The 26,685-nt window shown below is 33.6% G+C and overlaps 3 protein-coding genes and 1 non-coding gene across 4 annotated transcripts; 1 reads left to right on the top strand and 3 right to left on the bottom strand.

The window, feature by feature from the left end:
- Nucleotides 1-712: 712 nt before the first annotated feature.
- On the bottom strand, nt 713-7,102 carry LOC112523104 (dual-specificity RNA methyltransferase RlmN). Its single transcript, XM_025132548.1, has 9 exons — nt 6,844-7,102; nt 6,694-6,770; nt 5,827-5,938; nt 5,622-5,719; nt 4,713-4,846; nt 3,899-4,007; nt 2,543-2,734; nt 2,271-2,407; nt 713-1,154 (listed from the first exon to the last, which is right to left on the bottom strand). The coding sequence occupies exons 1-9, from the start codon at nt 7,100-7,102 to the stop codon at nt 857-859; spliced, it is 1,416 nt and encodes a 471-aa protein (XP_024988316.1). The 3' UTR covers nt 713-856.
- A 97-nt stretch (nt 7,103-7,199) lies between these two features.
- Nucleotides 7,200-7,271, top strand: TRNAG-UCC. Its single transcript has one exon. It is a non-coding gene; the product is annotated as a tRNA-Gly (tRNA).
- Nucleotides 7,272-12,942: 5,671 nt separating this feature from the next.
- On the bottom strand, nt 12,943-14,183 carry LOC112522726. The gene is made up of 2 exons (XM_025132027.1): nt 13,600-14,183; nt 12,943-13,386 (listed from the first exon to the last, which is right to left on the bottom strand). The coding sequence occupies exons 1-2, from the start codon at nt 13,987-13,989 to the stop codon at nt 12,943-12,945; spliced, it is 834 nt and encodes a 277-aa protein (XP_024987795.1). The 5' UTR covers nt 13,990-14,183.
- A 5,648-nt stretch (nt 14,184-19,831) lies between these two features.
- On the bottom strand, nt 19,832-24,357 carry LOC112522794 (uncharacterized protein At4g28440-like). The gene is made up of 3 exons (XM_025132102.1): nt 24,213-24,357; nt 22,802-23,027; nt 19,832-20,315 (listed from the first exon to the last, which is right to left on the bottom strand). Exons 2-3 carry the CDS (start codon nt 23,013-23,015, stop codon nt 20,128-20,130), a joined length of 402 nt encoding a protein of 133 aa, XP_024987870.1. The 5' UTR covers nt 23,016-23,027; nt 24,213-24,357; the 3' UTR covers nt 19,832-20,127.
- Nucleotides 24,358-26,685: the final 2,328 nt, after the last annotated feature.

Raw genomic sequence — 26,685 nt, 5'->3', positions numbered from 1 at the left:
TAAAACTTTTAAATAGTTAATTTGATATTAATATTGCTATATTTTTTCCAAAATTTTAAGATATTTTTAAATTTATATTTTATTCAAAAATAAAAATATTATTGTTTTCTCAAAACCACATAAAACCGTATTATATCGATATAGATAAAGAATAAAACGAAACATTGAAATCGATACGTATCTCGATGCATTGCACGAGTACCCTTATAGTTATATTATAAAACATTTGACAAATACTCTTAAAACCATTTTTTATGTATGAAGTACTGTTTATTGAGACATGTTACTTAAAATTCAAGATCATAAATAAATTGTAACTAAGTACAACTTATTAAAGTTTCATGTTTGAATTCGTGCAACTAACTGTAAATAAACATACTCAAATACAAGATAAACATTTCATTTTAAATATAAAAAATCTAAAATATAATTAAGATAATAATTGAGTTCTAACAGAATACTTAATTATTATCCTTATAAAAAATTATATTGTTAAATCAAAAAATAAATTACTTCGTTAAAAAAAGATCCTTAATTACTTACGCATAAAGTGGATTTTCTACAAAAAAACCATCTTTCTGTATAAGGTAAGGAACTAAGGATGGTGATTTGTCTCGATTCGGTGGGGAACATGACTCATCCAACCCGAACGGGGACAAAACGGTAGAATGGTGTCACGGGCACCCTCTAGGCTATTACTGAATCTGCCACTGTCATAAATTTCGATCCATCCATTAATACTTGTTCATATGTCTTCAATCCATCAAAACTTTACGAAGGAATACAAATATATGAATATAGATTTGTCGTTATCTATAACGAATGAACGTATGACACTTGATGCATCAGGTACAAGTTACAACGATCGTACGGAAGGCTCGAGCGCGGGTTGAAACCTTGGTGGCACTTTGAGTAAAGGAGCTTGGAAGTCACCTGGGTTCCCGAGCTGACCACATGCAGCCATTTGGTCATCTCCTCTACTCGGTCTCATGAAAACACGACAACCACCCTCAGCCAATGTATTTCTAAACTCGACCATCTTCTTGTCCGTTGTCGGATGGAAGTGGGACCCACTGTGCGGGTTGAACGTGATCAGGTTGATCTTGCAAGGAATGCCTTCAACAAGATCGACTATTCTCTTTGCATCATCGATGCTGCAAAATACGAACCCAAATCAATGACTAATGAATCCCGACCATGGGCCAAATTACAAAGATAACCCTGCGAAAACGCGTTGCTACTACGGGGAAAAAAGCATCAAAATGCAAACGAAGTTTCTCGGTCAATGTAATAAAGTTTCAAATTTTCATATTTCTTTTCACATTTTTGACTGGTTTGTAATATTTGATGACGTAAATGTCAAGTTTATCGTCCACTTGGCCATAAAACTTTCATAAATGGGTATCCACATTATCAAATGTTACAGATTAGCAAGTTATCGGTTAAAAATGTGTAAAAATAGAAAATTTCAAAAACTTTGTTACACCGATTGAGAAAACCAACTATGCATACTTTATTTATGATGAATGTCGTGATAGATGTTCATGATGAAAATACATGACAAAAAAATGCATGATATTTATGACCATTCACGGTTATTCATCATGAATAACATATGAAATATTCAAATAGTTGGATCCCGGGATCTTAAAATATTTATGGTTCTGATTTGAACTCCCTCCTACATATGTGTGTGTGTATATATATTCAGAGGAAAACCGCAAAAAAAAAATGAAAAATGGAGGAACACCCTAGGTTCATTCATTGTACGGTATGCACATATGCATACAAGTAATTTGTAAGTAATTTTTCTAGTATGCACATGTCCATGAGAAACCATGGAACATCTTCAATTACTTGTATGCCCATGTGCATACAATATAGATGTATGTACAGATGAATAGTTATGAAGGTGTTCCTCAGTTTTTCATTTTTTGGGGTTTTCCCCGAGCCTCCCTCTCTCTCTCTCTCTCTATGTATGTGTGTGTATATGTATATATGTTGGGTTCACATTTTACCAACTTGTTTTTGTGAGAACGCAAAATCACACTGAAACTTCACAATAAAACACTGTGAAAGTACAGAACACACCGAACCTTCACAACAAAAACACTTCAAGGTTCAGTGTTATTTATGTGGTCGCACGGATCTCACAAAAACAGTCTGGTCTCACATGATCCCAAGTCAATGTATGTATATACACACACACGCGTTTGTGATCATGTTAGTTAACAAATGCCAAAAGTGAAAGTAAAGTTGGTTCTTGTAACCTGTCGTTGACTCCAGCAAGCATCACGTATTCAAATAAGACTTTGTATTTGTGTTTCAAGCGAAGCTCTTCACGAAGGGTATCGAGAAGCAAACTCAAATTGTACTTGCGATTAATGGGCATGATCCAGTTCCTAACCTACAAACGACATAATTGCAGACTATAAAATCAAGAAAAGAGAGAAACAAATAGAAAGCTTAGCGGGTTGGATATCCAGGTTAATCAAAAAAAGAAGATAGAAAGCCTAGTCGTTGAAGAGATCAAGAAGATTACTTCATCGGTTGTAGCATTCAGGCTAACGGCTAAAGCACATTTAGACTCACGAAGGAAGCGTTTCATCTGGGGTACGAGCCCACTTGTTGAAATGGTAACTTTATTCGGGCTGAAATGAAGCCCTTGCTCGTCCACCATTATATCTGCGGCTTTCATCACGTTTTCGATGTTTTGAAGTGGCTCTCCCATCCCCTATAAATAGACACCATTCGTTCGCTATTAGTTGTCGTTTCTACTTTGACTTTGAATGTCAAACAAACGATTTTCAATTTAAAAATTTATACATACATATCTTTATATATAGGGGTAGGCTATATTTTGGGAACCCATTATTCATGATGAATATTCATAAAAAGAAGTGGTTAATGGGTTCCTAAATAAACCCCCCTATATATAGAGAGAGATGTAGGTTCATACGAGAATAATACCTATTTAAGAAAATAAGAAAATGGCCAAATTATGTACAAAATCACATGTGATTTTACATTAACGGCCAAAAAAGTATGCGGGTGACCCTATGGTCGCGTGGCAAGATCGCGTGATTCACATGTGATTTTGTACGTGATACTAGTATAAAATCGCATGTGATTCGGTCATTTTCTTAAATAGGTACCATTCTCGTATGAACCCGACTCTATATATATAGGGTCAGGTTCATTGGAAAATCACAAAAAAAGTGAAAAGCTAAGGAACACCCCGATAACCGTTTATTTGTACGGTACGCAGATGTGCATACAAGTAATTTGTCATGTATACACGTGTGCATAATATGCACACATGCATAAAAACCAAGAAACAACTTCAATTACTTATATGCACATGTGCATACCGTACAAATGAAGGATTGTCAGGGTGTTCCTCAGTTTTTACATTTTTTTTGAGGTTTTCCCTTGAACCTCCCTCTCTCTCTCTCTCTCTCTGTGTATATAATATACATATATATATATATATATAACTCATGTTTGGCAACCATAAACTAGCTTGTGTTTTGAGCGTTTGGTTAGCCATAAGTGGTGTTTCAATAAGCTCTAGGGTAAAATTTTCAACTTTTTTCAGTTATGCCCCTTGTATTTTCTAATTACTTGTTCAAACATGTCCGGTCATTTTACATTGTCATCTAGCTTATCAACTATTTCTTTTTACCAAACATGACTAGTTTAACAGCTAGCTTATCAGCTAGTTTGCAAACATAGCCTTAAGATGAATATGTAGAAAAATATACAATATTATAATCTTGCGTTTAACATTTAAAGTCAAGAGGGACATTTCAGTCTGGTCAAAATAAGAACGAGTTGTTTTTTTTTTCTTTTTATCATTCTTATTTACAAACATTATAATAAATCTACGCATACATACCATGAAAACAACATTTCTGATGGAACCAACTTCACTCGTAAACAGGCGCCGAGCGAAGACCGCCTGTTCTACTATTTCTGCCGCAGTTAGATTTCTTCTCAAACCCATCCTGAAAAACCGACTGATCTGTCAATAAAATACTAATTTCGGGTTTATTTTGCCATTTTTGTTACAGTTTTTTTCCTTTATCAAGAAACAAACTTACACCTTTGTGATTGAAAAATGATCACAAACATGATTATGAGACGATTTTTTTGTTTCCAACTGTCTTAATTATCCGTTATAACCCATTTCCAATCAAAGTTGGATCCACAAAGTGGTTGGACCCACATGGACAGATACGGTGGCACGGGCCACCACTTGATGGTTCCGTTATAAGGGGAAAAATTACGTTTCTGAAGGGTGCCACCGTATTGTTTTATTTGGTGCCACCATATAGTTTTTGAAACGGTAATGTTAACACAAGACTTAGCGGCTAAGATGGTAAATGCTCCTATCTTTGTACAAAGGCCCAAGTTCGTGTCCTACAGTCGTCAATTTTGTCGTTTTTTAGCTTAAATTTTAGTGTTATTTTATATGCCTCATGTGCTTTTAAAAATATATGTAGCCGGGACTCGACATGGGTCTTTTCTCTATGTAAGAACAAGGAACCAACCAACATACCTATACTAATATTGTGCAAAAAAATTAGATAATTTTTTATAGGCAAATTGTGCCACCCTTGAAAAAATTACAGGGTCCGCCTCTGGTTTCATGATCGCGCATAACAAAAAAGAAATTATATTTAGCAAACATCATCGGAAGAAAAACTTGCCTGCCGGTAAAGCAGAATTGACAGTTCATTGCACAGCCGACTTGACTTGAAACACACACCGTATTCCGCCCCCTATCGCCATTAGGTATAATGACCGTCTCTATTACCAATCCATCATCCAACATAAACAAAATCTGCAGCCTCCTGAGATATTATAATTAATGAGAAGATCCTCAAGAACCATTACCAATATTCCTTTATGCCATTTGAAAAAATTTCAATTTTGAGGGTCCCGCTTATATCATGCGTGGAGAATGTACTGTGATTTGGGTTTTGTTTCTTTGACACATTGTGTTTGGTATGCTGGACAAGACAGAACAACACAAAAACTTGTCCCATGTTTGGTGCAGCATTAGACTGAGATCGGACGGGACTAAGTAGGACATAACAAATGATGGAACAAAATTGGTAAAATTGTTAAACTATCCATGACAAATTAAAATCCTAAAACCTTCTACAATTCTTTTACTTAGTGCCCGTTTGTTAGCAGCTTAATGGGACTCGCAACTTATTCAGTCAGCTATACATGATTGTTTAGAAAGTGGCTTATTCAATAAACTTTTAGGGGGAGCTTTATGCAGAAAGAAAACTTTTTCCAAAATTGCCCCTCCCAATAAAAAAAACATTCCACCCATCTATGAAACACCTCCCTAACAAAAACCTTCTCAATCTCTACAAACAGATTAATCCTCACAGACATCTTTATCCATACAAGACTTGATGGAAAACCAATCAAACAGACCCTTACACTCACGCCTATCCTGTCCATTCTCGTCTGCATACCAAACACACCCAAGAAATAAAGATGGGGCCCACAAAATCAAGGATTCAAGAAACTGATTTAAAGAATGAATGACAACCATATGAGTTATATCAAGCAAGTTTATATCTCAGAAAGATTATGTTTACCTTCCTAGTGCCATCAGAGGCTATAACGATATCTTTCACTTGTAGTGCCTTCAATTTAGCATATTTACTCAACATCATCGAAAGATCTTTGTTTAAACCTAGAAAAAAAGTAATGAATTAAAAACACTTCAGTGGTGAAGTTGACATTTAAATTCTTGAAAATGAGCTGAAACACAAAGATTAGGTTAAATTTCAAGTTTTGAACCTTCCAATTCATCGAAGGAATGTGCCCAAATGCTGTTTGAATTGTTTCCATAAAGCAGCTTCCATAACATCAAAGCTTGAGCAGATCTATATCCTTTTGAAATCACCCAATTCTGTTTAAATAATCAAGTATTTAGAATTTAAAAACAAGATTAAGGGCCTAAGGGGTATATATATAGATGAAAGATCTTGTGAGAATAGGAGTTAAGGTGCGAAGTGTAAGAAGGGATTTGGACCCCGGATCACTTTAAATCCCAAAACAACCCATGAATTGCACTTTATAAGGGCATTGATCTAGTGGTTCTCTCCAATTACGATTAATCCAAGAGTGGAGATCCCTTCTTACCCTTCTAGTTCTCGCCATAACTTTCATTCTCACCGGAACCAAACCCTATATATAGAGTCAGGTTTAGGGGAAAACCGCAAAAAAACGAATAAATGAGGAACACCCTGGTGTCATCTGCTCATCTGGATAGTATGCACATGTGCATACAAGTAATTTGTAAGCAATTCGTCTAGTATGCACATTGCATAAAAACCAAGAAATGGCTTCAATTACTTGTATTACCATCCAAATGAAATGGTTAACCAGGGTATTCCTCAGTTTAAGATTTTTTTTGGTTTCTCCCAAACCTCCTTCTCGCTATATATATATATATATATACACACACACACACACACACACACACACATGCCAATCAAGATTTTTGCAGACAGACCCAGAAACCGAAACCATTCTATTTCTGTTTGCCAACCATTCTCGCATCCTGTTGATTTACTTGTTGATCCTCAAATGTGGGACCTTATAAGTCACAATAAACGAATATTTAAAGAAAGAAGTTATAAGAAGGGATAAACATGCACATACTTCGAGTTCTTTGTATCGCATTCCTTTCAGAAGAATCTTTTGGGAATCCTTAGGATTAATTCCACCATCTTCAGCACCTATTACAGCTAAAAATCAATACAACGAATTCGCAATTTCTGTAAATAGATACGTAAAACGTTGAAATGTCACCTGACGAAGATGAACAATTGTGGTCTAGGGTTTGGGAAATCGGAAATCGAGAGGACTGAGGAGTTGCAGTAGTTGAAATTGAACTGTGTCGATGAAATAAATGAGAAAGAAGTGGTGGTGTTGGTTTGGAAGAAGACGGAGTGAATAGCGGTGAAATAGAAGAGGCGGTGGTGGGGCGGAAGACGGAGGAGGAGGCGGCGGCGGTGGTGGTGGTCGCCATCTTTACTCGCCTCATCCAGATACAGTAGCTCATCTCCATGATTGTGGTACAATTCGGTTCCATCGTAGGTCTTGAATGAATTTCTAGCTCGTAGTTGTTGAGTTATAATTCATCTACAAAACCAGAAGGCATGAAAGCGTTTGTAGTCCAACGGTTAGGATAATTGCCTTCCAAGCAATAGACCCGGGTTCGACTCCCGGCAAACGCATTTATTTTTGCACCCAAACCAGAAAATATAAATAGTTAAAAAATGACTAATTTACCCCTTGGTTTGTATTTTCTCCTTAAACAAATAATTGTTTGAGGCAAATTGCATGTTAGTTACTTTAACTTGATTTCTATTTTGGGTAACGTAGTTTTAAAACCTTCATTTTGGTACTTAAATGTAAAGTCTTAAACATTTAAGTATCCATATGTAAGCGGTTGAAGCATTAATTTTTTTTCTTTCTAATAAACCACAATACATAAAAACTAAATTTAGATTAAGATATCCATGTCATGAATTAATACTGAATTGGATTCTTGTTGGTTGGAACCTTCGGTTATCTTGGTAGAAATTTGATATATTTATTTCTATCTCATGAAATGGTTTTTTTGTCCACAAGGAATTGTGATGTCTTTCTAGGAGATCGATAGTCTTTTTATTAACTCCTATTTGCGGTGCACAATTTTGTGGAATGTAGGTAATGGTTATGACTGGTTTGATAGAAGAGACGGAATAGTGTGCATCTTTCAGTGGGGATTTCTTCGAAAATTACGTGAACATCATAGTTTGGAAACAACTCAAGATTCCAAAAATTTGAAATTAGTCCATTCGCAATTTTGATCACGCAAGTTGGAGAAATCGAGCAGGTGTGCGAGCTTCAAGCAGTGTGTAAACACTGCGTGGAGAAATCAAGAGGTGTGAGCATCCTTTGTTTTAACTGTAAAAGGTAGCTTGTAACGGTGGTTGGAGTATTCGGGGAGGGGGTGATTTTCTTTTGTTTTAAATGTAAAAGGTATGATTTAATGGAGAGTAGTTTGGAAATTTTGATGGCTCAAGTTATAGGAGTAATGTCATTGAGCTTACCGAATAAGCTCTCAGCCGAGCGAACGAGCCCCAATCGAACAACCTTTTAGAGCTGAGCGAATAAAGCTTATACCATCCATTAAGCCATAAACGAACATCCTCTAAGAGCATAACCTGGTAAGAGGATTGTTACCAAATAAGTGGACAAGTAAACATGGTCTAAGGGGTCGTTTACTAAATACTTACTTGATAAGTGCTTACCATATAAATTTCCTCATCGGATGAACATAAGAAGAACCAAGAATCTTACCGGGTAAGAGCGATGAGAAGGATGGAAAGTCTTACCCAGTAAGTGAGAATGACGACTCTTACTCAGGTAAGCGCTTACCCAGTAAATTGTTGCATTCGATATGTTTTGATATACTAAAATCTTACACATCAAAATAAATCATAGTGTTGACTCCTATCGATAAGCGCTTACCAAGTAAGCAATTGGGTAAACGGCCCTTACATATGGGTGTGCAAAAAAGAACACTACCAGCAACGGACACGAAGGAGTCCCAAAACCTGACATCTATTGTCCGTCGAGCTAGCCCAAAGTTTCATGAACGAACAAATATTTATCAGTAAAATGGTAATTTTTTTTATACATTCAAACTATCTACTTATAACAACACACTTACAAACAATCATTTCATAAACTAATACATGAGTTTGCAAAAACGACCACATTTCTGAGTAAAATGGTAATTTTTAGACATCCATACTAATGACACTCATCAAACAACCACTTTTCATTATGTAACTAACATACGGGTTTGCAAGAACGAACACATATTTATCCGTAAAATAGCAACTTTTAGACATTTAGAGATCTAAAAGTTTACAAAAACAAACAGTCTTATTGATTCGGTTTTCAGACTTCAGCATCACTTCTTATCAACCAGAAGTGGAATAAGACTTCAGACTTTCTTAAAAAACAAACACCACCTCACTTTTTATTTCGTAACTAACATGTGGGTTTGCAAGAATGAACATAAATAACCAAATAACACATTTAAATTAAGCAAATAACCACTTGATGCAAACTAAACCCATGTTTCTTATGGTATCAAACAGCATTTGACACAATCAATCTGCACATATTCAAAGATTCTTCATCTTGATCCTCAACTTTCTTGCAATTTCTGTTGCTTTTGGATGCAGTCTCTTGTTAGAATCACATTGTTCATCTTCCACCCACTTAATAACCTTCAGTAGAAGTGATTCAGAAACTTCCTTACCATCCATTTTTGATTTTTTCATACCCTTCTCCAAAACTTTCTCCAAGAACTCCATGAACCAGTTTCCAGCCTCTGTCTCAATCTGCTTCCCTAGCTTAATCATATCGTCCGGGTCGCCACAAGACAATCCCGGATTCTTATTTTCAAATAATCCCATTTTACCCTTTTGGTTGACTTTTGATCTCAAGTGTCTCCCCAAGATTGTCGACTGCTGATCATTTCTGGCTCTTCTCCTGGAAGTGTTGTTGGAGTCGGACTTGTTGTTCATGATATCGTGCAAGATTTGGGTGTCGTCTTCTTTGTTAGATGTTTTGGTTGCTGCTTTGATTGACACCATATCAGATATGGCTTGAACAAGTTGCTTATGGAACTCTAGAAACTGATCGAAACAGTCTGCTGGAACCTCAGGGTTAACCGACTTACTCAAAGTAGATAAAGTCCTGTAAGTCGGATGCAAACTTGATGTTAGTATAACACGGTGTTGTTTGTTTGTTTTCTCAATGAACCCTGTTTGGAAAAAAGTTCTGTATGGATTAAGCTAAATACTGTTTGATTGCTATGCTGAATAAAATGTATGAATCAACATAGCTAGAGGACTGAGTCTATTAAGCCTATTCAGCTTATAGCTTCATCATTAAACCGTAAAGAAACTCTATTATATGGCTGCGTGAATAAGCCCTCTACCCCATTAAGCCGCATACAAACAGCCCCTGAAGATGATTAGCCAATGCTGCAAAGATAAGGGTATAGGGTTTGTGATACGTGGATGCTAGTATTTAGCGATCCTAAAGAAACTAACAATGGGGTGTGTGTTTATATAATTGTATATAAATAAGAGGATGTTTGGTTGGTTTTCCATTAAGTCCTATATTTATAAAGTTGTCAGTGTTGATTAAGCTGTCTATATAGATTGGGAAAGTTTTTTGTTTGGGAGGGTTTTTCGTAGATGAAATAAGCATGTTTTTTAGTGTTTTTAATTGGGAGGGGCAGGTTTAAAAAAAAAAACCCTGGCTTTCTGCATAAAGCTCCCCCTAAAAGCTTACTGAATAAGCCACTTTCTACATCATTAAGCCACTACCAATCAGTCATTTATAGTTGACCTAATAAGTTGCGAGTCCCATTAAGCTGCTAACAAACAGGGTCATATTAAAACTAAACAAGTGAAAGAAAGAAATCATCTCATGATTTTCATATACATTAAACTGATATATATTTAAGCTAGACATAAATAAAAGTATATAGGTTTGGATCAATTAGTCATACTTGAGAGAACAAACAAGGGTTTCGATGGCTGAGGCATTTCTAAGCGCTTGAAGGGCGATCTTCTGTGCTCTTTCTCGTTGTTGGATGGCTTCCTATCGTACCACTTTTCATAAGAGTTAGAATATCCAAAAATCTTTGGCATTGTTTGGCAAACATAAGTTAGCTTATTTTTTGAGTATACATTTGGATAAGTTAGCTACCAGCTAGTTTGCCAAACATAGCCGTCATGATTTTTTTTGGAAAAAGAACATAGCCTTTATGACGGTGAAATGAAAAATGGAAAAGCTTGAGGACTTGAAATTACCTTTCCAAGTAAACTAAGATTTCGCGGCAAATTAAATGATAAGTTGGTCTCAGAAGATGAATGAGCATCATAAGGAGACTCTAGTTGTGAGCCCATCTTTGTGTTCGAGCATTCCTTTATTTCTACATCAGCAATGGGGGACGACGCCACTCTTGAGGATCGTGTGGCACTTCTCTTTTCCTATAATCATCAGATAGAAGCATCAAAGGACTGATTTTGGAATAAGAAGTCAAATAAATCTTTGGTTTTCAATAAATGTTCATAAAATAGATTTATATTCAGATCACAAGTTGAGTTTTCAACATATTGGAAGATAATATGAAGGCATCAGCTCATATAAAGCATCCTTCACAGATGAATAAACAAGGAATGTGTGTTTAAAATGCCCATCAATATTTCATCTAAAGTTAGCTGGGAAGTTGATCCAAAAACAAACTTTGCAATTGATATGGGAAAGGAATTAAAAGGCAGAATCGGGCCTGGAAGCATTTTCCCTCAATGAGGCAAGGCATAAGCCCTGTGGCGGAAATATATACACCAAAATATGTATATATATTACAAAAATATATACATCTAGTACAACATATATATATATATATAATATAAAATTACTAAGGGAGTTGGTTCAGTGGTCCTTGACAGAGGAAAGAGTGAAACCAGTGACATAGGCGGAGAGGGTGTGGAAAAATTGGTTGCTTGGAGGAAGAGTCAAACCACTCTTTTTGATTGAGAAGAGAAAGTACTAGCTTTCTGGATTTTAAAATATTAAAAATACCCATGGGACCGTTAATTGGGATTTGACTTTTAGTTTTTTAAAATAAAAAAGGACACTTAGGCCCTGTTTGTTTTTCAAAAAAAACCCACTTAATTGCCTCTTATGTCTGAATCGATCAGACATTGAGGTATTAAGTGCGTTTGTTTTTTTTTAAAATTAAGTGCTTAAAACATCTGAATAGGTCTGATTTATTCAGAGGTAAACTAAAGTCTGAAAACCTCTTAATCACCTTCGCCTACTGCATACGCTCCCTTAGAAGAACCGGTTCCAGATTTGGCTTTCAAATCCTTTTGTTTATGAACCTCAGCGCGTGGACTTGTATCCGATTTCAAATTTGATTTCGATTTCGATTCCAAACCTTTTCTCTCGCATCGATTTCCATCGGATTGCTCTTCTGGACTGTCGGTAGAAGGAGGCGATTCCAAACCCTTTTTTCCATCTGGTATTCGTTCAAAATCAGCGACCTGGATTTCGATGGAGGGAAACGAGAAGCGGCGGGGGAGGCGGTGGTGGTAGGGAGGGATTTAAGCTTTCGGAGAGAGAGAGAGAAATAGAGAGATAGAGAGAAAGGGCTTCTAGTGGGTATATGATTATTTCCTTTACAAATTATTGAGTTAAAAAATATTATTGAAATCATGAAATTGTATGTAAAACTTGCAAATTGAATTTGTCATTAAACTAAAAAGCCTTCAACAAAATTCCAAATTAAGTTTCACAGGAAAAAAAAAAACACTTTTCAGATTTCAGACGTAAAAACAAACAGTCTGACTGATTCAGATTTCAGACTTCAGCACCACCTCTTAAAATTCAAAAGTGAATTCAGACTTCAGACTTCAGCACCTCTTAAAAAACAAACGCCACCTTATACTATACAGAGAAGTACTACTATTGTCATAAAGCTTATAAAAAAAATTAAAGAAACCATTACCAAAGCAGATCATCTGAGGCATATGCCTCGACGACGCCTCACGCCTCACTGAACCAAGGCGTAAGCCTCTTCCAGGGTCCAAAAGGCGCCGCCTCAGGTGCGGTTTTGCGTGGCCTCGCCTTGAGGCGTATGCCTTAAATGATTTCAAAAACCATGAATATGGGCACATCAGAATAAGAACTTTTACAGATTCTATAAGATAAGAAACTCCTTTTCCATGATCCTGACTCATGGGGTCTTCATTCTTTGTACACTATATGTAAGTACTGAATTCGCTTCATTAAGACTTAGCTGAAACTAGCATTTGCATTTTTCTATTATTCTTGTAGGATCAAATAGAAGAAAGTCACTGAGAAAGAAAAATGCACACGTAGAGTAGAATTGGGCATGTCAAGATTTACTCTACAAGCCTGCAACAGAAAAACTTTAGCAAGGAGGGAAGATGTACCTACAGCTAATTTGAAAGGACTTCTTAATGTCTTTGCCACTTTGTCACATAAGCTACTCTTGCTCCTCGGAATCTTCACCTTAGAAGAAGTATCGCTGCTTTTCTTTACAGGCACAGGAGTTTCAGTCAGTTTAGACACCGATGCTCTTCCATTTGAGCTTCTCTTCTCAGCTGATCTAACGGTGATCACCGAATACTTTTCTTTAACAGGTGTACTTTGATCAAATTTCAAAGGGGATCCCTTTATGGCCATAGGTGATGCACAAACCCCATTTTCTCCTTTTTGGCATGCAACCCAAGAACCTCTTCTAGGAGCCGGGAATATTGGGGTCCGATTCAGATTCTTCGAGGACTTCTTTTTCACAGGTGTACACCGGTCAACCTGCAAAGGAGATGGATTTAAAGCCAAAGGTGATACACAAACTCCATATTCTACCTTTTGCCCTGTATCCCAAGAACCCCTTTTTGAAGCAGACGATTTTGAATTCAGATTTGAAACAGGATCCAGAATCACAATTCCCTTTTGCTCACTCTTCTCCTCTTTTCCAATCAACCCAATCAATGGTTCAGGAATTCCAACAAATGGGTGGCGGCCAGGAAGCGGTTTCACCCCTTTGGCTATAGGAACAGGGGAACCAACCTCCAATTTTTTGACATGAATGAATTGACCGAGCTGCAGTTTATTGCTGAGAACAAGATCATCTTCTTCAAAAGGTAAACTCACATAGATCGAGTGAGATGAGTCCGAAACTTTTATGTAAAATCCATGTTTTGGAAATAGATCTTTCTCATCAAGATCAACTGGCACAATATCTGTAACTTGTAAAAGTGAATTCCTATGTTCACTTGTGGGATTCACCCCTGAATTCATCCCATCTAGTAACTTCAATAACACCCCTGGTATCAATGTTGCCATGATCACAAAACTTTACTTGATATAAAAAGCAGAAAATCTGGGATTTGGGGTTGGAATGAACAAGGGTTTGTTACAAGAATCAAATGTCGATTTCCGCAAGAACGAAGGAGTTCAACTCATTGATAACATGATCCCAATTCATCGAAATCATGTGGGTGCCAGGATTTTAACAAGAAAATGGTAAATTAGAAGATATTCATCATTTCATCCCCAATTTTTTCAAATTTTGCAAATTGAAAACAGAAAACTGAACAAAATCTTCATCAAAACGGAATCTAACTGTTTGGTTGAACAGTGATTAGGGGTTTATGATGATTCGATGAGAAGGATTTGTGAGAATTTGGGGTTGAATTGACCGATTTTTTCTTTTTGAAATGAGAGCGGCTTTTGGAACGTTTGCTGTTGTGTCACGGTAATATTGTTGGTTTCATAATTTATTATAGGCGGGGAGAGTAGTCTTAACGACGCCGTTTTGGAATTATCAAATGTTTTGCCATGATGACGAAAACGATGGGCGTATTGGGAAAATAATAATGACGTCATCTTTTGATTTACTTTTTATCCATTATTTGATGATTTTAATGAATATTTTATAATAATAAAATCAAATGATTTAACTTTTTATCCATTATTTGATGATTTTAATGAATATTTTGTAATAAAAAAATCAAATGATTTAACTTTTTAACCTTTATTTGATGATTTTATTGTTTTGTAATTAAATCAGATATTAGAGTATCTTTAACAGATTTTTTATAACTTTATTTAAAATAAAAAATAATATTTAAAATCTTTAAAAAATTAATCATAACAGATTCTCTGTTTTAGAGATTTCAAAATTAATTAGACATACATTTTTTAAGAAGATTACAAATGTACTCGCATAGTGCAGTATGATACATCTCGATTTTAGGAAGTCAAAGGTTCAAACCTCACTAAAGGTGAGAAGGGTGTGTGAGTTTACTTGTTGGATTTGTCGTATATAAATATTATATACTTAAAAAAATGATAATGTATTTATATTCGAAAAATAATATAAATTTGAAGACCCCATAAAAAATTAAAAAAAAAAAAGTATATCGATTACTATCAAGTTAACAATTTAAAAGTTCTTATTTTTTTTTGGCATAATTCAAATTTTTAATCATAAATTAATCTGAGTTCGATAACGAAGTAACTTATTTTAGGTCTAATTATGTAATTCTTTTATAAAGATACTGATTAGGAAATCTGTTACAACTCAATGGTTATCTTAATCATATTTAGATTCTTTACATTTAAAATGAGATGTTTATCATGTATTTGATTATATCCATCAGTTAGTTATATGAATTCAAGCATACATTCACAAAAAAGTTGTACTTACGCAAAATTCACTTGTAATCCTTACTTTTAAGCAATATTTATAATATATTATAAAACATTTGACAAAAACTCTTAAAAATCATTTTTATGCATGAAATACTGTGTATTGATGCATATGACTTAAAATTCAATATTACAAATATTGTACGTAAGTACAACTTATTAAAGTTTTATTTTTGAATTCATGTAATTAACTGCAGATAAACATAATCGAATATAGGATAAACATTTAATGTTAAATATATAGAATTAAAATATAATTAGGCTAATAATTGAGTTTTAACAGAATACTTAATTATTATTCTTATAAAAATTATATTTTTAAACAAAAATAAATTATTTTGTTATTAGATATAAATTAAATTATAATAAAATTTTGAATTAAAGAAATTACATAAAAAAACGAGAACTTTTAAATAATTAATTTAATATTAATATCGATACTTTTTTTTCAAATTTATATTTCATTAAAAAAAATTATCGTTTTCTAAAACCACATAAAACCGTATTATATACATAGAGAAAATGAATAAAATAATACATTAAAATTAAGATATCTCGTTGCATACCTGTATTGCACGAGTCTCCTTCTAATACATAAAAAAACAATATTTTATACGTAATTTAATATTTTATAAAATATTGTTTTTTCTTAAATGTCGTGATATGGTATAGATTTATATAAAATTATAATAATCAATCTCATTAGTAAAAAATAAATAAAAAATCATTTTTATCTATTTCCATCAAGTTTTAGGGAAAAATTAAAATTAATTATTTTTATTATTTTAAATTAATATAAAAAATTATTTAATTTTAAAAAATCTATTAATGATACTGTAAATATGTACACAAACAAAAGATATGCAATCACATGTTCTTAAATGTTCCCCAAAAAGATTTTATAAGGTTTTACCTTTTACATTATATGGCTTTTTATATAAAATAAAAAATAAAGATTAAAAAAAACTAACTTTTTAATCATTAAATCTCTGAATTAATTTTTTGAATAAAAAATTATTAATTTATTTTTATTTTGAATGATTAAGTTCCTGAACAATTTTTTTGAATGAAAAAATCATTAAATTTTTTATTTTTGAATGAAAAAAAATTATTAAACGTTCTTATTTTGATTGATTAAGTATCTGGATATTTTAAAAATAAAATAAATCATATACTTTTAAAAATTGGTTACCTACATTCTTTTAACAAAAAATATATATATATATATATATATATATATTAACCGACTAATAAATGTTCAATTTTTTAAAAAAAAAATCAAGGTTTTAATCATTTAAAATATGAAATTTAATGGTTCTTTTATTCAAAAAATAATTCAGAGACTTAATCTTGATATTTGATGGAGAAAAAAAATTGTGATCCTCCTCTTTAATAATTTTTAGTAAACGAATATTGTTGTAATTTTTTTTACCTTAAAATAATAACTTGGAGAATTTATTATGAATAAAAATAAAATATTATAAGTTCCATAAATAATTATTAATGTATTAATGATTTATGTCAATTGAAATTAATTAAAAAGTTGGACAAAAATAAGAATCAATTAGAGGTTATGATGGGGGTTAGATTGCAAACCATTCAATTTGTATAAATCGTACAAACCATATTTATCCGTCGATTTTATTATTTAATCTTATGAAATTTTTTCATGAAATTGTTTCATATAATTTTTTTTTGATGAAGTTGTTTCATATATGGTTATGAAATTGTTTCATGTAACACTTAATGAAATTTTAATGAAACTGTTTCATGTATTTCTCTAAAATTAAAATAATGAAGATGATAATATCCATAATTAACACTCTCCACAATAAAAATGATTAATCAACCTCTCTTAATTACAAAAAAAAATGAACAAAATCAAAAATTATGATTGGTTGAACGAGGTTTACACGATTTGTACAAACTGGGTAGTTTGCATTTGATCGCTCCTCTATGATGCCTATACCTATAATTAAAAAATTGTTTTACCGTACACTATAAATACAAAATACCATTTTTTTGTATCAAAACAGTATAATTTTTTAATATAAAAAATAATTCGTCTTAGTAAAACTTCATTTTTAATACCACACAAAATATTATTAGATAAATAGAGAGTGTCAAAAGTAGGTGTTTTTTATTCCATTGAATATTATTATTGGTTATTTATTAAATCATATTGGATATGATTAATATGGTGATCTGATTTTGAATCAATTAATCTACAGTTTTAATGAATTATTCAAATATTCTCTTAATTTCTTATAGAAAACAATATCGTAAAATATGAATAATTATATATATCTATGATACTAATATATAAGTAACTTTGGGGACGCGTGTCACGTTTCTATGCTACGGTTGTTGATTTTTCCCGTCTAAAACACAATTTTTACTTACGGTCCCCATACTTAAAACATAACTCTGGAAAAATTCACGTCTGAATTTAACTCTGGAATGGTCATCAAAACCGGGTTTAAAATTTCAAATTCGCATTTTTGAAGCATTTTTCACAAACCAATATTATCCAGGAAAAAAATTTAGAAGAACATGTACTCTTAGTACTTAATTAATTAATAATAATGTGAATTTAATTAATTTATATAGTTATTAAAAGAATATTAATACCTTATTAATTAATAATAACATAAAGTTAATTAATTTATAACATCTATATACCTAATAAATAAATAACTTTGGGGACACGTGTACTTAATTAATTAATAATAATGTGAATTTAATTAATTTATATAGTTATTAAAAGAATATTAATACCTTATTAATTAATAATAACATAAAGTTAATTAATTTATAACATCTATATACCTAATAAATAAATAACTTTGGGGACACGTGTACTTAATTAATTAATAATAATGTGAATTTAATTAATTTATATAATTATTAAAAGAATATTAATACCTGCCAGGGGCTGCCGCCACCCGGGGGCGCTGCCCCCCGGACCTCTTCAGTTAGGGGCTTCGTCCCTAAATCAAAATAAACTCAAACAAGTGTGCACTCCGCACCTGCCTTACCTGTTTAATATTTATCATGATTACATTGGTCAACAATTTAATCCCATTATACTTAAATGACATTAGTGATATAAATCATCAACATGAAGTCATCAGATATCGGTTATTTCTTAGACTTACAACATAACTCTGAATTGTTTTGTTCCAAACTTAGTTATATAGTTTATTTCCAGACTTAGAATACAACTCTAAACTCCTCTTCAGAGTTACGTTTCTGAGTTATAAGAAATCAAAATTTTTGTAACTCAGAGTTATGCTCGTAGATACTTTATAGACTTAGAAAACTCTGAATTCCTTTTATTCAGAGTTAACTCCAAAGTTATTTTCCAGTCTAACAATAGAATTCCGAATTCTTGTGTCATTACACGGGTCCAAACCTAGTATATATATATATATATATATATATATATATAGAGAGAGAGAGAGAGAGAGAGAGAGAGAGAGAGATAGAGAGAAAGAGATAACCAGGTTAAACAATAACCAAATAAAAAAAACGGTTGAATCATATATGATCTTATACTAAAATCACGTGTAAAACCATGTGTGATTCATGCAACTTTTGCTACAATCTCACGTCGTCTACACACCCTTACGTTGACTGTTAGTGTAAAGTCACATGTTACATGATATAGCCGTTTTTATGATCTCTTTTTTTGTTATTGTTCTCGTTTGAACCCCCCCCCCCCTCCTCCCCTCTCTCTATGTGTGTGTGTGTGTGTGTGTTAATTAGATGATCAAACGATAACAATAACCAAATAAAGAAAAATAAGTAAACGACTGAATCATATATGATTTTACACTAAAATTATGTGTAAGATCATATGTGATTCATGCAACTTTTGCTACAATCTCACATCATCCACACACCCTTACGTTGACTGTTAGTGTAAAAATCACATGTTACATGATATGCCATTTTTATGATGTCTTATTTGGTTATTGTTCTCGTATGAATCTCCCTCTCTCTATATATGTGAATGTGTGTTAATTAGATGATCATTGGATTTGAATAGGTTCGGTTTTAATGGATTTTGGAGCGCCATCCAAGAACTGAACGATCCAATCTAGATGCCGGAATTTTGGATCCGACCCGATCCAATTATGTTCAATCGGTTATAATTGGATCGATCCATTTTGATTGGATCAAATGATTTTATGCACAAAACCCTTTGGTAAATACCATCAAAATGAATAGATTGTAAGTTACCAAGAAAATAAAGATTGCAGTCAAAGACCTTCCAGCCTAGTGGTAAAGGCTTGGGCATGGCATAGTCATGAACCCAAGTTCGAGCCCAGGGAGGGTAGTGTTGGCGACATTTAAGTGGGGCCATGTTTAGCCTCCAAAATTGCCGGGGATTAGTCGGGCGTTGGCCCGGACACCCTTACAAAAAAAAAATTGCAGTTTTAAGAAAAGAACCAAAGGAATACATACAAAGTGAAAGCAAACAGAATGTAAAAAGGTGCTCAAAAGTCCACTGAAAACAAAAGGGTATTACATAAAACAACTGCAAATTTTTAGCTTACAAAAGCAAGTACTTTTTACTATTCTCAAAAGACTATTTTCTCTGCCAAAGTACCCAAAATAACACTAATTGACTCTAAAAACCAGAAAGGGTAAGAAAACTTACGGTCTGTCGTAAATAAACCGCCCTTCCGATACAAGAAGCCCGTATGCTGAAGATGGCGAATCACCTTGATTTGTTCAGAGTCAAGGGTATAAGGGTAAAAAGACTCATTCTTCAACGGTAATAAGTTCAAACTCGATAAGCGACAGATTGCTGTCTTCCTTCACGGAGAAAGCAGCTGGTTCGGTGACCTCAACACGACCCCATTTGTCCACCGCGAGTCTCATGGACCCTTTGTACATGTCGATTTTTGCGTTTCTAAGGATCACAGTGCTACCCTCCTTCATTGCATCCACTGGAAAAAAAGAGTTGCATATTTTGTGAGTTTTAATGTCTGTAGGTTAGTGTCGATATTCAGTAACGGCAAAATGCAACAAAGTTTGTCTTAAAGGCCGTTTACTGAATGCTTATCGGGTAACCTAGAATCTTACCCAGTAAGAAGCATAGCAAGGACCGAGAATCCTATTGGTAAGTAAGGGAGAAGACCCTTAGGGGCTGTTTGGTTGGCTTTCCATTAAGTCTTGTATGGATAAAGTTGTCGGTTAATGGGAAGGTTTTTGTTTGGAAGGGTTTTTTCATAGACAGGAGGGACGTTTTTTTAATTGGGAGGGGAAGGTTTGAAAAACATCACTTTCTACATCATTAAGCCCTACCAAACAATCATGTATAGCTGATCAAATAAGCTGTGAATCCCATTAAGCTCCTTATGCCGCTAAAAACAGGCCCTTACCTGGTAAGATGATGGCCAAGAATGTGACCAAATAACGTAAGCAAGAGTGGTGATTCTTATCGATTTGGTAAAAGGTAAACAGCCCCTAAGTTCTTATTTAGTAACAGGATTTTTTTCCTTAATCAATGTAACAAAGTTTCCAAATTTCCTATTTAATGTAACAAAGTTCTGAAATTTCTCAATTATTGTAAACAAAGTTTAAAATTTTCCTATTTAATGTAACCAAGTTCCAAAATTTCTCAACTACTGTAAACAGAGTTCCAAATTTTCCTTTCTGATGCAACACTTGTGACATGCATGTCAATTGTTTTGTCCACTTCATCGTAACTCTTTCCTAAACCCTTCGTAAACAGGTATCCACGTCAACAAATGTTACAAAATCAACATGTTACTAGTCAAAATTGGTGCAAAATAGGAAATTTTGATACTTCGTTACATCCAGTGAGAGAAATATTCTTTATTACACTAATAGAAACTAAACCAAAGTTTTCTGCATTTATACACATTTTCTCCTATCAAATAATCGCCCACACACAATAGTAATTGCAGGAAAAAGAATTGCAAAAATGGTATTTATGTGGTTTAACAATTTGGCAACACATACAGGGATTGCTAGGAGTTCATTATATTTCATGAATTTGGTACAAATATGTTGAAGAAAATGGCCCCTTTGAGAAAAAGAACCGGATTGCAAAAGGATAAAACAGGAAAACCGTCATGCTTCACTTTCATGACCATTTTCTTTAGAGTGTTCGACTTTTTGGGAAAAGCTGTAGACAGGTTTACACTTAAAACTAGGCTTCACATTCCAACACCAAATATTATCCAATAAGAACATGTGATATATGGTAGTAGACTACTTTTAGAAAAGATGGTAAAAATAAATCCAAAGATACAAAGATGACTGCATTTTATAAACATAATAACATATGCAAAAAGAAATCTCAAGCCAACCAAGGGTCTTCTTGTTAGCAACTTAATAAGCTTAATGGGATTCGCAGCTTATTCTGTCAATTATAGATAACTGTTTGGTGGTGGCTTAATGATATCAAAAGTGGCTCATTTAGTAAGCCTATAGGGGGAGCTTGATGCAAAAAGCCAAGTTTTTTTTTTCCAAAACTGTCCCTCCCAATTAAAAACACACTCCTTCCATCTATGACAAAACCCTCCCAAACAAAAACCTTCCCAATCAATATATACAGATTAATCCACACAGACATCCTCATCCATACAAAATTTAATGGAAAACCAACCAAACAGCCCCCAACAGCATGAAACCACCAGCTTAACCATTTATATCAATATATGGTCTCAGAGAAAATGGAAACCCCAGAAACCATGATTGAGTCGACATCGCCTGCAAAAGCCCGCTCTAATACCATGAATGAATACGTGGAAGCCATGATTCTCTCTTTAAAAGAGCCTTTACAGGAAAAGAGAAGACACCTACAGATATGGAAGGATCAGTTCGTGATTAACTGATGTGGGACACTAACACGCCCCCATAGAGAACTGAAGCTACATTGGGTGTTAGAGCCGGTGTCTAGCACCACCAAGGGCTCAGCAGGGGGTGCGTTAGAGTCTCACATCGGCTAGTCACGAACCCCTGAAGTATATTGTAGGGGTCTCCCCTCTCTGCTCTTTTAGAGAAAGAATCAGGGGTTCCACATATTCAATCAGGTTATTCCTGAGATCTTAAACAGCAAAACTGACATCTTTGTCCAGAATAAAGTAAAACCATATTAAGTTCATGAAAGAAAAATGGTAAAAATAACCAGCAACAAAATATAAGTGGTGAAACAAGCTTTGACAACCCCATAAACCTGCCAATTTCCAGAGTTTTTCATGATTTATGATTGAATTCTGGATAAGAATCATAAAATAAGGAAGAAGACGAGTCTAATGCCCATAACAACAACTTCATAGCAATAATTCACTATGTCCAGGGCTACGTTTCTTAAAGTCAAACAGAGAAGGTAACAACTAATAATTCATCTGAACTGTACAATAAAAACTATATTTTTGTTCAAAGTTGAGCAAGTAAAACGTACCTTGATCATTTCTAGCAGTAAAGACAATAATTCCAGTCTCGTCACCAACCAAACATTCAGCAAGACGCATATTGCGTCCTTGAGTCCCATTGCGACCTCGTGTCATTATCATCTTTGAACTAACCACTTTTACAGTGAGGTTAAGACCAATAGCACCAGGACGAAGTTGGTCAATCTTAGCGAAAGCTGGTTGCTGCTTATTTTGTTCGGCCATTTTCCAGAAACCCTACTCGATTTCAACAAGAAAAATATTTAAAAAATTCATCAGATTCATACTACATTGAAGAAATCTAATGCCATAGTTATGTAAAACACACTTTTGCAAAAGGACCAAATTAGTTGGGCAAACACTAAAGCACTACCATAACAACCTAATTTTTTTCCTTGAATCGGTAGAAGACAACAGTACTAATTGTAATTAGCAGCCACAAAAGGAATCACAAACTGTTTGTTAGCAGCTTAATGAGCTTAATGGGACTCTCAACTTATTCGGCTGCTATAGATGACTGTTCGGTAGTGGCTTGATGATACAGAAAGTGGCTTATTCAGTAAGCTTCTAGGGAGAGCTTTATGCAGAAAGCCAAGTTTTTATCTAAATGTCTCTCCCGGTTAAAAAAGCACGCTCCTTCCATCTATAAGAGAACTCTCTCAATCAAAAATCTTCCAAAAATCTAAAAAGACAAATTAATCCACATAGACAACTTTATCCATGTCGGACTTAATGAAAACCCAACAAACAGCCCCTAAATCACTATCATAACAACCTAAAATATTAATCTTTTCCTTGAATCTATAGAGACAACAGTACTAATTGTAATTGGCAGCCAACCAAGGAATTACAAACTCTTAGATGTATAGCTAAATGCAAGAACTAAAACTACAACCAAATTTTCAATTTTAGTATATGCATATGGAACAACACTGACAATCATATGTATGATAATCATCAATAAATAAGATTATGACCCTTGTTTGACATAAGTTACTAGTTAAACATCAGATCACATCTTCAGAGAACAAAAACTTTGACTTCTTCATGATTTGATTTAGCAGATGATAAAAGAATAAGAACATTAACAACCATGGTAACCATGTGCATAACCATCATTTCGAAAGATCGCACACAAATGCATGCATGAACATCAAAATAAATCTAGCAGCTTAAATCTACTCCATTCTTCTAACTTCTCTAAGTCAACCACACAAGATCAGGATCCAAAATCATAGAATATTCACAACAATCGACAATTGTGTAGGATCTTAACATTACAAAACAAACAGAAAGTAGCATCGCAAGTCGAATCTGATTGTACAGAATACAAATTGGAAGTCGATGAAAGCAGAAACCCAAAGATTGAACTTTGAACCTATAGATGATACTGAAAAAGGGGAAAAGCAAAGATCGACTGACCTGACTTTGCGACTAATGGATTTTCGGAAAACTCGAGGAGAAGGAGGTGAAGATCTGTCTAGGGATTGAAATTATGATCATGCCAGTACCAATCCCCTTTTATAGTTAGGGTAAAAACGAATATGGATCCCCAATCTGAGTACACACAAATAAAATACAAACCTAAATAAATGCTATATTTTTTTATTTATTTGGGCCGTTTACTGAATTTCTGTCCAATTATCGGTAAAATTTAACATTATCATTTATTTATATGAAAAGTGCTAACCTTGGTAGGAGGCATCATCCACACTTACCGTATAAGACTATCAGTCCTTGTCTTTGTTCTTACCGGCTAAAATTATTGGTCTTTGTTATATGCATCCGGTAAGATAATGTGACTTGTTAAGTGCTTACCGGGTAAACATTTGGAAAACGCACCTTATTCTTATGCATTATAATTATATCATCTACTACTAAGGGGGTGTTTGGGATTGGTTATGAATGATTTATTATGGGATGATGCCGATAATAAGAAATTTTTAGTATTTGGATTGGGAAAAAAAATACTTATACCGGTTTGGCACCGGTAGTGAGAAGTTTTTGATAAGTTACTTCATTATAACTTATTAACTTATTTTGATGTGGTACAGGTAATAAGAAATTTCTAGCGTTTGGATGGGGAAACAAAAGAAATAATTATCGATTTATTATTTTTTGGTATCGCTATAAGCTAATCCAAATACTTTTTATAAAACTCTGATTTGACACCACGTAAATTGTTTTAAATAAGCAATCTCAAACACTCCCTAAATAAAACAAAAAGCTACTTTTGGATTTACATTTGTCATATATAAAATATTATATTATTAAAAGAATTATCAAAATCATTTTTTTTTTCGTTACCCATGCACAAACCGATGTCATCTTATCATCCCCTGGTTTCCGCTCATCGATTTCTATTTCGAGTTTATTGGTTCATTGATCACAGGTAAATTAGTCGGTTTCAGACTCAATGGTCCAATGGTTAGGGAGTTGTTTGGTTGGTTTTTCATTAAGTCACGTACGAGTAAAGTTGTTTATTTGAATTGATATGTTTGTATGGACCGTGAATGTTTTGTTTGTGAGATTCTTTTATAGATAAAAGGAGCGCGTTCTTTTAACTGGAATGAGCATATTTGGAAAAAACCTGACTTTCTGCATTAAGCTCCCCTCTTAAAACTTACTAAATAAGTCACTTTCTATATCATCAATGGTAGTGGTCTTCTTCCGGAAGTAGTAGTGTTGTCATGGAACATTAATTAGAATTCGTGATATCATATTGTTGTCGTGATTCCATCAGACAGAGTTACGGTTTTTATGATTATTTCAAAAACTGCATTAATATAATTGCTATATAAAGTAACGGTCTAGTCATTTTTGTCCCCGCATGTTCGTATTAAGGATTTTATTGTGACCATACAGCTTTTTCGATACCAATAGTTTTTTGATTGATTCTTATCATTGCTAATTCATGTTTACAGCCTTTTTGTTGTTTCTATGTAAACCTATTTGTATGCACATATACATACATATCGAGTATGTATGAGTGCACACACTAAAATGAGTAGAGCCGTTTATTAAAACTTATTCGGGTAAGCACTTATCAAGTCACATTACCTTACTGGATGAATATGGTAAAGACCAATAATTTTACCGGTAAGAGCAAGGCAAGGTCCAAGAGTTTTATCGGTAAGTTAGGGTGACGACTCTTACCACGGTTAGTGCTTATCAAGGTAAATTGTTGTACAAGATGCCGTTTTTGTTGAGTAAAATCTGACCCGATAAGTAAGTGATAGTGTGAAATTTTGCCGGCAAGCGCTTACCGGATAAGTGTTTAGTAAACAAACCCTAAGACAAAAATGTTGAAGATGTGCGAATAAAGTACTGTATATGAATGTTTGGTAAAAAAACGTTGGTTCACATATGCATCTTCGTACATGAATAATTAGTAAATATGTAGATAAATTAAATATATATGGTTCACATATTCCTCTTCAAACAGTTGTTTTTCAGATTTACCATTAAATCACATGTGAATCATTTATCTACATATTCTCAACCTTTTTATTTATCTGATTTAAACCATCCATATACATATGTGTTATTCGTGTTTCGGAAGAAGGGAAAAGTAAGATATGCATATATTTAGGTTTAGTAGAAGGGTATTTGCATAATGCAGTGACATATATCTCAATTTCAATGTTTCATTTTATTTTTTTGGTCTTTTTCGATGTTATAATACGAATTTATGTGGTTTTGAACAAACAATAATGTTTTTCTTAATAAAATATAAAATTTGAAGATATCGTAAAAAATAAAAATATATATATAAAACTTCTCATTTTTTTTTGTGTAATTTATTTATTCTATTTTAATTTAATTCAGGTTTAATGACAAAATAGTTTATTTTTGGTTTAATAATATAATTATTGTAAAAATAATAACTAAGTAT

Source organism: Cynara cardunculus (assembly GCF_001531365.2).
Source record: "Cynara cardunculus var. scolymus isolate 2C chromosome LG 12, CcrdV1, whole genome shotgun sequence".
Taxonomy (NCBI): Eukaryota; Viridiplantae; Streptophyta; class Magnoliopsida; order Asterales; family Asteraceae; genus Cynara; species Cynara cardunculus.
This window is presented reverse-complemented; position numbering and strand designations above follow the sequence as displayed.

Coding starts and splice junctions, on each gene's coding strand:
- LOC112522794 (XM_025132102.1), bottom strand. CDS start 23,015: ATGGCCGAACAAAATAAGCAGCAACCAGCTTTCGCTAAGATTGACCAA. Junction 20,316..22,801: donor TACTGCTAGAAATGATCAAG/GTACGTTTTACT, acceptor CTTTTTTTCCAG/TGGATGCAATGAAGGAGGGT.
- LOC112522726 (XM_025132027.1), bottom strand. CDS start 13,989: ATGGCAACATTGATACCAGGGGTGTTATTGAAGTTACTAGATGGGATG. Junction 13,387..13,599: donor GAAAAGAGGAGAAGAGTGAG/CAAAAGGGAATT, acceptor ATATTCCCGGCT/CCTAGAAGAGGTTCTTGGGT.
- LOC112523104 (XM_025132548.1), bottom strand. CDS start 7,102: ATGGAGATGAGCTACTGTATCTGGATGAGGCGAGTAAAGATGGCGACC. Junction 5,939..6,693: donor TGCGATACAAAGAACTCGAA/GTATGTGCATGT, acceptor TTATTTAAACAG/AATTGGGTGATTTCAAAAGG. Junction 2,735..3,898: donor TCAGAAATGTTGTTTTCATG/GTATGTATGCGT, acceptor GTCTATTTATAG/GGGATGGGAGAGCCACTTCA.